Source organism: Pristis pectinata, chromosome 15 (assembly GCF_009764475.1).
Source record: "Pristis pectinata isolate sPriPec2 chromosome 15, sPriPec2.1.pri, whole genome shotgun sequence".
In the NCBI taxonomy this organism is placed as follows: Eukaryota; Metazoa; Chordata; class Chondrichthyes; order Rhinopristiformes; family Pristidae; genus Pristis; species Pristis pectinata.
Window position 1 is genome coordinate 37,320,409 of NC_067419.1, and position 11,560 is coordinate 37,331,968.

The 11,560-nt window shown below is 38.2% G+C and overlaps 1 protein-coding gene across 1 annotated transcript; it reads right to left on the reverse strand.

Annotated features, from left to right (window-relative positions):
• Positions 1–1,121: 1,121 nt before the first annotated feature.
• On the reverse strand, positions 1,122–11,168 carry LOC127578570 (homeobox protein DBX2-like). The gene is made up of 4 exons (XM_052030718.1): positions 10,838–11,168; positions 8,633–8,728; positions 4,559–4,758; positions 1,122–1,797 (listed from the first exon to the last, which is right to left on the reverse strand). Exons 1-4 carry the CDS (start codon positions 11,166–11,168, stop codon positions 1,483–1,485), a joined length of 942 nt encoding a protein of 313 aa, XP_051886678.1. The 3' UTR covers positions 1,122–1,482.
• Between the last annotated feature and the right edge of the window lie 392 nt (positions 11,169–11,560).

The window sequence follows — 11,560 nt, forward strand, 5'->3', positions numbered from 1 at the left end:
CTGCCAGTGGAAGTGGTGAAAGCAGATACAATAGCGACATTTAAGAGGCATTTGGACAGGCAGAAAACAGAGGGATACAGACCATGTGCAGGCAGATGGAATCATGTTTGGCACAGACATCGTGGTCTGCACGCCCTGTTCCATGTGTTGTATGGTCCTATATGCTATGTAAGGGCACCCCTCAGCCTCTTATGTTGCAGTGAGAATAATCCCAGTTTATTCAATCTCTCCTTGTAAGTGTTGCATTCCGGTCAACATGCTGGTGAAACTCTATTAATACTACATTCTTCCTGTGGTGTGATGACCAAAACTGTGCACAATACTCTTAAGTGCAGTGTATTCCATGTTTTGTACACCTGCAACTTGACATCACAGCATTTATACTCAATGCTTTGGCTAATGAAGACAAGCATACCAAATGCCTGTTTCATTAGCTTGTCCACCAGTGTTGCCACTTTCAGGGAGCTGTAGACTTAATCCCCATAGTTTCTCTGTACATTAGTTCTCTTAAGGTCCATTTACTCTATATCCCCTACCAGATTGCAACCTCCCAAAGCACATTACCTTACACATGTCTGGATTAAATTCCATCTGCCACTACTCTGCCCAACTTTTCAGCTGATCTATGTCCCACTGTATCTTTAAACAACCTTCTTCACCATCTATAACTCCACCAATGTTTATGTCATCTGCAAACTTACTAACTTACCCCCTACATTCTCATCCAAGTCATTTGTATATATTAGAAACAACATAGGTCATTCCCAGCAGGGTCTCAGCACCATCCATTACCTCTCCAGGTAAAGTCAAGGCATTCCCAGGAGGATTTCCCATCCAAGTACTAGTCAGGCCCATGTTTGTTTACTTTTTGATATCGGAGAGGATCAGGCATCACCAGACTTGTATCAACAGGTGCTTCTTAACTACTTTTGTCTAAATGATTAATAGAAAAATGCCTATATTGATTAAAGATAGTGGTAATGCTAAACTTTATAATTATTACCTAGCATCTTTCCCAGAGGAAAATAATATATCAACATTTATAATCAATGCTCTTGTATTTTATTACCAATGTTAAAATGCAGAATACAAATATAATCCTATATTAGACTCTGCTTTATTCTGTTTTGTTTTAATACATCAAAATACAGTCCATGGCAAATGTGTTACATTTAGCAAATTCAAATTGAAAAATACAGGCCAAGTGTAAAAACGATGCATATTTTACAGTCAAGATCTTCCCTACTAAAACATATTCCCAAAGGCGATTAACTTCGAAGATCTACAAATGAGTCATTGCTTAAATGCAATAAATTACATTGACAGCATTATTACAGGCACGCGATATTTCATGCATTGGTGTCATAATTGCTGAAAATGTCTCCAAAAAAGTGCTAGTCCCTATAATGACAGAGGAACAGATCACATGAAATACAGCATTAGTATGAAGTTTACTATTGGTGACCATTGGGAATTTAATTCTCAGGTGTCTTTTTCATGCTGTACAGAGTGAGAATGTGGAGGTATTTTTAATAATTCTAATTTAACATCTGTAACTCTGTTCTCACCAGACTGACTACCCTGAGACATTGATGAAATTGCAACATATTTGCACACAGATGATTGGCCCGTATGTGTTGATTTCCTGTCAGGATCATTTGCAATACTGTTGTTTGAGTCAGAAGTTGAGAGTGGTTTCTCTTGTAATGTATGCTCCAGTGAACATCCTTGTGTAAGCAATTCTCTTTCTTTAGTATTTCGCCATTTCATTCTTCGATTCTGGAACCAAATTTTTACCTTTTGAGTTGAAAATATCAATAACAGCATCAGTACAAATAATAACATAATGAAACTGAGCGCTTTTCAGTTCTCTAATCCCACATACTTATCAAAATAATATTAAAATTACAGCTTTGTTAATAATTTAAAATAACCATCTATTTGGAAGTCCAAGACTAAAATAAAAGTTTTTCTTAAGGCTAAACAAAATCTGAAACAACTGAGTTTAGTACTGAACTAAATTCTTAATATTAGCAATCAATTATAACAACAGCATTACAGAATAATATAAAACCTTCAGCATGGAGATTGTCACTAACTCCCTCTCCTAACTGGGGGGCTGAAGTATAATAACCAGCCCTTACATTTCCAATATTCCTTCTTTCTTTTGACTGGGTAAAATTTGCTCTCACAAAACAGATGCCAACATTATACACAGTCCCCTGTAACAAAACTAATCAAAACTATTTAACATACAAATACATTATCCATTACTATTATCAAATGCAAATTGTATTTAAATTAGCTCGATATTTGTCATTTATCAGGTCTTTGAAGAAATTCCTTCATCTCTCACCTAAGGAGTAGCAAGCTTAAATTCTGCCTTCAGCAGTCTTTAAAATAGCCTTGTTATTTTTTAGCAATTGGACCCAGTATTAAGGAGAGCTACAGTTTAAGCAGAAATCCAGGCATGAAGGGAACCACAACTTTGGGTAATAACAGCTCAAATGCCATCCATAAATTCACCAATTGACACCACTGTTGTTAATGGAATCTCAGATGGCAATGAGGAGGTGTACAAGAGTGAGATAGATTGGTTGGTTGGGTGGTGTCGCAATAACAACCTCGCGCTCACCGTCGGCAAGACCAAGGAATTGATTGTGGACTTCAGGAAGGGGAAGTCAGGAGGACACACACCAGTCTTCGTTGAGGGGTCAACAGTGGAAAGGGTGAGCAGCTTCAAGTTCCTCGGTGTCAACATCTCAGAGGATCTATCTTGGGCCCAACACATTGATGGATTCACGAAGAAGGCATGCCAGCAGCTTTACTTCGTTAGGAGTTTGAGGAGATTTGGTATGTCACCAAAGACTCTTGCAGATTTCTATAGGTGTACAGTGGAGAGCATTCTGACTGGTTGTATCACTGCCTGGTATGGAGGCTCCAATGTGCAGGATTGCAAGAGGCTGCAGAGGATTGTAGACTCAGCCAGCTCCATCACAGGCACAACCCTCCCCACCATCGAGGACATCTTCAAGAGGTGGTGCCTGAAGAAGGTGGCATCTGGGACATGCCCTCTTTTCGTTACTACCATCGGGGAGGAGGTACAGGAGCCTGAAGACTCACACTCAATGATTTAAAGACAGCTTCTTCCCCTCCGCCATCAGATTTCTCATGGTCCATAAACCCATGAACATTACTTCGTTATTCCTTTTCTTTTGCACTTTTTATTTATTTTATTTATAGCAATTTTATGTCTTTGCACTGTCCTGCTGCTGCAAAACAACAAATTTCACGCCATGTAAATCAGTGATAATAAACCTGATTCTGAATAACACTTTCCATTGACTAATCTGACTCTGTACAATATTTGGAATTCAGCATGATATACAATATGATTAAAAGCAGAAAGTATACAGCCTACTTTGGTAGCACTGTAAGTTTGGTGTACTCTGCACTTGATACTGTACATAATCTGTATTGAGTGTATTCAAATTTTTGTATGGCCTTGTTACCCTTTATTATATTTGAACATCTGCACAGATAAAGTCTGAGAGGTTTTTGTCATGAAGCCTAACAGGACCAAATCATATATGTGACGTTGGACATATATTCTGCTGAAACATTCAGGCTCAGACTAACTCAGTACTTTATGAAGGATTGTTTGCCTTGGTGTCAGTGGGTGGACATTCAGCCACGGAGTGGACAAGGGATTGGAAGGTGATTTTCAGGAGTTGATTTCAAGTTGGACACTGACTCAATGCCAGTGGTACGATGTGATGGTACAGTGGTACGGCAAGGGAATGCTTAGGAAATATCATTGGCTTGGGAAAATCACTCTCAGACATCTGATTCAGGCTTGACTCACTGTCACTGGCAGGATGTGATACCTGGCAAGGGTATGTATGGGTGGGGACCTTTACCCAGGCTTGCAGTATATTTCCCTTTTTGTCAGGGTCAGGTAGTGACATCCTTCCATGGGGGTTGAATGAGGAATGAGGGGCTTGGGTGCTTTTCACTGGAGTGGATCTCAAGTCTAATTCAGTGTCAGTATCTGGGAGCAGTATTCTGCTTCCAGGTTAGACCAGCTCAGCTCAGCTTAGCTCAGGTCAGACATGGAATACATTACAAATACTTAGGCTTAGATTGGGTTCAGAATGGCCACGGTCTGATCAGGTTCAGGTTAGGTTTTAATTTTACACTCAAGTAGATTTCTCTAGTTTACAGAACTAATTTGGCAGAACAATCAGAGGGTAGTTGATGGGCATGTGAGAGACAACAGGTTACAGGGAATTAAGTGGGGGAATGGGACTAATTGGATTGCTTTGCAAGTTGGTTTGTGATACAGAAAATGGATTTGACTGGACTGCTTTTGCAGAGAGCAAGTTTGGGCTAAGTGGCTTTCTTCTGTGAACTAAAAATTCTACAACTCTACACAATATTTCTGCTGCAAACATTGTTTAATCTGATTTTTTTTCTCATGTATAGAATGTGAACTTATAGAATAAGCTTTTGTTCATTAGTTACCAGTCACTGAATTAAGTAGGCTGACATATTGTACCTGTGAATCTTTAAGACCAAGGTGAGTGGCCAGCTTCTTCCTGTCTGTTTTACTGATGTATTTCTGTTTCTGAAAGGTCTTCTCCAGTGCTTTCCGCTGTTCTTCAGAAAAGACCACTCTTCGCAGAATTCCTCTTCGCGCTTTATTGTGGCTAACCTGAGGCCAAAGGGGAAATTCACAGCTCCTGAAAGAACTGCTAACTAGAGAGTAAAATAGTATATATTTAGGAATACAGCATGTTTTATACAGGAACCTAGTTATTGTACATCTGCAGTTGAACATGGAAATACCAAGGTAATTATCAGTGATGTGCTGAGCTATTTTGCAGCTTTCTCCACTGTAACCATGGGAAATCAGTGCCTTGAAGAGAATTACAGGACTTGTGAACTGTTCAGCTTATATAATACCCTAAATACTTAATACTACTGCATGATGAGCAAGATTTCAATGATGCAGTAAGCCATAAGGCTTAATATTGATTCCCTTCTTGAAAAAGGTACAATTTTGTTTTGTGGATTATAACTCACTGTAAAAAATGAAATATAATGAATCCTAAAATAATTGTTTTCAGTCATAAATGTGAAATTTCAGCTCCATTTTAATCTCATATCTATATTTCACTCTCCATAAGCCAGAGTATGAAATTTTAACTTTTAATTCCTGGCTTGTTCTCGGTGAGAATTCTTCCATGTTACTGACTGCTGAGCCAACCTGATGAGAACTGTTGTTGCTGTTCACCAGAAGTTCCCTGGAATTGACACCTAACAGAAAATTATGTTGGAAAAGGATGTATGGTCCCTGTGGGCAACAGTCTTCAAAGGCAGCAAAATCTATGCCATTAACATCTTATGGTGCAAAACATGCTGTTCCTAAAGCCCAAAGCTTCCAAGCCACTACTGTGTACTGCACACTATCAGATCAAAACTGTACCTCCTGGTACTCCATTTCAAGGCTGGTTCAGGATAGGCAGTGTATATAAGCTCAGTTGAGACTGTGGTATGGTCACTTAATGGGAGGGCGTTGGAGCACTGCTGTCGGAGGATGGATACAATGACATTAATGGCAGGTGGGGCAGGGGTGTGAAGGGTGGAAAATTGGGAGATCACTGGAGTATCGGACAGAAGGGAGGGAGAAATACCAATGATGATATATGGCTTGAGAGGATTTGTGCAGTGAGTTAGGACCTTGAACTCAAAGGATGGGAGGTCAGGGTAGCAGCAGATCAAGGGATGGTGCGGTTGTATGGAATTAACTTAAATGCACATGTCCCAATCCAGTGCTCTGCTGGGAAGACCAGGTTCTCTCAGGGTTGCTCAATAATTGTTGCTCCCGGAACATCATGGTCTAACTTCTCCCGCAGTGCTAGAAATTGAGTGATGTATATGGAATGACATCAGCCTATGTGCTCCCAATGCACAAGCCATATCAGGAGAGCAAGGGTGATTTAAAAAGCACTTGGTTGAATTTTTAGATTGACTCAAAACAATCCAGGTGGACATAACAAGTTTCAATTTTCAATTCCATAGCACAATTGAATTTCTTTGTAATTTTTTTTTGGTTTGGTGTGGCAATGGGGTTATTCCCAACAAAAAGAATTTAGCAATCTGAAATTTATGGAAGATAATAAACTAAATTTTGGCAATTCAATAAATAAATTTCAGGTTTTGTTCCTCAGGTCTCCATGCATCTTTTCTTAACCAGCATTCTGGATTCACATTTTCCAATTCTACCCGTTTCCCCATGAAAATCATAAGTCCTGATAATAAGTGGTGAACACCATTTGTAATTAATTGGACAACATACTCATCAGCATACTGTGATATTGTTCCAAAGTCTAACTGAATTTTACAATATCAGCATTTCTTTACACTATTTATTAATTACTAATTGCTAAAGGACTGAAACATTCCCAGTATACCAATAATCCATTAATAACAAAGATGAAAGAGTGAAGTGCCAGTGCAATTGACGCAGCCATTATCTGTAAAACAAATCAATATGTCTATTATGAACTTGTGTGGTCATGAATTTGTTCAGCACTATTAATTTCATTATGAGTTTCATGGATTCAATGAAATTTGATTAATGAAGATCTATATTTATATAGTTTGTATTGGGATTCTATTTTGATGAACGGACAACTCACAGTAGTGGTATCTGACAAGCCAAAAACACCAAAGGCTGCTCCAGCATCATTCATGGTTTAGAAGATTAATAAGACCACCTGTCAAAGGCAGGTAACATTCATGCATACAAAATGCAAACATATGTGCACTTGGAAAAACATTTCATTTTAGAACAGTAAAAATGATCTTACATGGATATATTAAAACCAAAAAGCAAATCAAAAATATTGAATTTGTGTCTTGCTGGATCCTGTGCCAAGTATTTGTTTTCACATGCACTTTCATGAACTAGATCACTATTTTTTCTCCACATTTTAGAATGCCTTAAATCTCCACCTTGCACTGAACTTCTAATTTAAATCTTTATCATCTCGGAATTTGATACCTATCCTGAATAGATACTGCTTTTCAACTTTCCATTCACTGCACACTTCAACTCATTCATAATTCTACCACCATATTCTCCACTACATTGGATCCCACTAAACTCTCCATGCCCCAAAGCTGCTACCAAAATACTTCTTTCTCAGTCTTTACGTGCCTCCATGCTCCAACCGATGCTATCCCTAAGACTCCTTTCAGCTCTATTTCCATATCTTGAGACATCCAACTTTACATTTATGTTTCATCTATTGGCAGACACTCTCTGGATCATGTTGCTTTTTCTCCTTGGATTTCTTCCTCGAAATCCAGTATACTCATTCCATGCTACAGTCAAAAGCCTGCTGGAAATTTTAACATTTCCTTTGGTAGCAGCTATAACACCAACATTTTAAAGTGCTGAAAGAAAAGGACACCAGAAAAAGCCTGGAAGCATCCTTGCTATATGTACAGCACAGATTATTGCAAATTATTATTAGGATAGGGCAGCCAAAAAACTTGGATTTTTAAATGGCTGGAGATTTAATCATATTAACAAACAAAAAAACTAGCAGATTCTTGCTCTGTTGATCAACTGATTTCTATTCAGGAAGACAGGAGGCTGTACCCCAATCAGTTAAAGAAAGTCTATAAAAGTCGATTTCATTTATGTCTCAATGAACAGATCCCAATGATGGTGCTTTGCAGGATCCCCCAATGGAATGTGAGAGACAGGAGCTAAGACTTGCAAACAGAGCTTTATTTATGGCCGGACGAAAGGGCACCTGACCCCCATCCAGTACTTTCTTAACACAGGCTGATTTGGAAAGTTCATCTCTACCGTGAAAAATAGTGGCGAGGTCGCGTGTGGATGAAGAAAGTGAAAGTGGTGATTGGTCATGGCCCTGTTGCCTATTGTGTGGGCGCCACAGCCATGTAAAACGCTCTGTGGGAAAGCGGCAGTCCCGTGAAAACATTTCAAAGAGTCTCAGCTCATTAAACAGCCAGAATTTGCTGCATCACTTGTCAAGAAGCATTCAGGTTTGCAACTCAGCTTTCCGAAGGTTTTTTTTCCTAAGTCTATTTAGTCACTGCAAATCTGAATTTGCTAAACAGCCTGTGTGACTTAAAGTGACATTGCCTTTCGAAATCAAATGTAATCCCTCAAAAGTGCCACCAATGCCTATTAGTATATTTGATATTTGGAAAACATTGATGCTTTCCTTTATAATTGCACTGAATCAAATTTGTTTATAATTTGTGAAGATGATTTATAAATAAATGTAATTTTCCTCAAGGGCAAGTAATTCTGCAAAGAACATTGTGATAAATTGAGTGTTAGCCACAATTATAAACTATCATGCATTCTAAATAATGTATACCTGATGTTAATGACTTTTTAAGCCATGCAAGTCACTGTGGAAATTTGCAAAATGTCATTGAGAAGGCTATACATTGAAATGACAATACATTAACTGTCCAGCTGTAACGTGGCATTTGACATGGAACCATTTTCAGACCACATGAAATCGTATTGCTACGGTATACAAAACAAATCAGGCATTACTGATGCAGCACAAAAACTTACTTGGAAAATCAGTGGGGGAGACCCGCTGCTGACAGGACCCACCACAGCAAGCCAAGAGGACCTGCGGGAAACTTGGCAGAAAGCACTTCGATAAAGCTATAAAAATAAAACAAAAATATAAGATCAGCAGTTGTATTGTGTATTTCAACCAATCTAAATGAAAAACTATTATCTCTTAAAGTAGTGCTAAAGCAATCTACATTCTAAAGAGTCAAAGACATGGCTTTTAAACATATTTTAGAATGCAAAATCAAATGTTCTGTATTTTTGAAGGTTTAGGTGTGGCTTGAACTTTGTTTTACTCAAAGTCAGCACAAAAAGGTTGATTCCCTTTTTGTTCTGCATATAACAGAAGTAATAAACCTCTTAAGGTTGCTTGCTTTAGACCACAGAACTGCAAAACTTCTTTCAGCATTTTAGATATGGAGTTCTTTGGTTTAATTCTTACCATGGAAGTAAGAGCAGGAGTCAAATGGGACTGTCTCCTTTTCCTAAAATGTCAAAAAAATCCTTAACAAATAACAAAATGGGCATCTGGCTCCTTTTAAATGTGGCTTTACAGAAATCTTGTATTTTGTTTTAACCGATGCAAACTCAAGCTGATGCAAGATGCTTCCAGTGGGAATCACAGGCTGCTTCACTTTACCACACTTAGGTCTTTTCTGTTTAAACTCATATTATGTTGATGCAAAATTGGCCGTTCAACACCAGATGAATTTTCAATTAATCCCAGTTCTAGATAGTTCACACTTTCCTTTGAATGATAACATGAAGAGCAAGAATTGCAACTAAGAAGCTTTGTTGAGTTATGCAAAATAAGACAATAAAAAAAGATTGATCAGCAGCAGGAAACAGAAAATTATTTAGTGTCTGCTTGTGAGTCTGCTGTTTAATTACAAAGTTTCCTTTAACTCAGACTTCCTTCGGAATTTTAATTTCATTAGAATTCGCTTAAACAGAATTAAAATATATGAGTGGCATTGTGAATTGTAGGGGGAGGGTAAAGTTAACAATTTATAAGTCCTGAGTTCAACATATATTCTAAAATATCCTTAAAAATGTCTCCAGTCTTTACGGAACCAAACTAGTCTGGTACTTTTCAAGAAATTACTTCACATTACTTAGCAACATTTATTATTGCCAATTTCACAAGGCCACATTCATTGGAAATGAAGCCAGTTTCTCGTCTATTGAAAATACATAGCAGAATTAGGCTGTAAGTCATCTATTTGAAATACCTCTGGTCACATGGCATTGAACATAAAATGTATTATCAGAACTTATGAAGTGGTGAATTTGTTATTTTTTTTATTATGTTTTAATGTGGTAAATGCAAATGACATCTGGCCACCAGTCTAAATTTAATGTATGTCCAAAGTGTAAAATGTGCAACCATCAAGCCCAAGTCATACTACCAGATGCACATTGTCGTAGATCAATGAGGCGCAGGCTCAGTGCTAAGCTAGTGTTTAAAACACAAACAGAAAATGCTGAAAACAGACAGCAATTAATTTTGTGCCCATGGGATAAGCAGTCAGGTGAATGCTTCAACCTAAGCAAAGGAGAGAGGCTGACCACAGAAGCTGAGAGATCCAATGTGTGCATCTAACTCTTCCACCGTTCTTTTGCTTCTTATTGTTTCTTCTGAACATTTTTTGAATGTTTGTGAATGTCCCAGGACTAGACAAATACATTATTCAGTGTAAACTCAAATTGTGCAATGCAGCCTCCTACAACAGAACTGTCATCAGTTCGGAATTAGTGTAGTATGGTCATGATATAGTATCATAGTATAGTACCAGTTTTATGTTAATCTGCTTTACATTGGTGCCAAGTTCACACTATACTTTGCAGCTTAAAGGGTAACGTCTAAAAGGATGAGCAATTTCATTCAGTTTTAAGTGTTAAGTGGACAAATAAAATAGTATCGATCAGAAAAGCATTTAGGATATTGGGCGAATTGCAGAATTACAGATGGGAAATTTATTACTAATTGATAACACTGTCCAAAAAGTTTAGGATTAACTGTGTTAAATAGGTAGCAACAAAAAAAGGAACATTAATAAATGAAGACTTTAAAAAGTCAAGGGCTGACACAAGGCGCGTTTAAAAAAGGGATGTTAAAACCATGACATATATCAAATATTAAAGCCTCCGAATATAATATGATCTCCTTCATAAAGTGGAAATGGTGTGAAACCTTACCTATTTCAGGGTATGTGACTGTTTGGCTGGTGGAGGTGACTGGAGCCGACTGGTTGTCTGAGGGGTTAACGAGCTGAAAGGAGGATCTTGTAGGATGTGGACCTCCCGATGGGTCGATTTGTTCCGCAGTTTGGGGCACTTTCACTGGCACAGGGTTTGCAGGAATCGGTCGAAGCGGTGGATTCAAGGGACCATTTATCCGAAGCAAATTGTCAATTAGAAAACTTTTGCCCAAGTTGTGGAAAGCAGGGAGCTGAGGTGAGTTGAGAGAAGGAGATGGGTCGAGCACCTCCCAGGACACTGAGGGTGTTGGAATCAGACTAGGAAGCATGATGAAGAACAAAATAACAATGTGGTACTGAGACTACTTTTACTCGCTCCACTTAATTTCGAAGACGAACGCAGCTGAAAACGGACGTCCCTTGTTAAAGAACGACTCTTCTAAATGTTATAACTTTTGCAAAAGTCTGGAGCCTTCCTTTCTCAGTGCAGTGTGATGTGATTGGCCCGAAGGTTTACATGTGATTCTGCACTGGGATTAGTAATATAATTATATAGGGATGGGAGGTGTGTCCACTTTACTCCATGTAGAGACAAATTTCAACTGTATGGAGAACCATGTCAAATATTATTAGCTTTAATAAATAATACCCGATGGATTAAAATCCAATGCGATTTTCATCGTTAATGAACACTTTTTTACAGTCTCCGGGAACAAGTTTC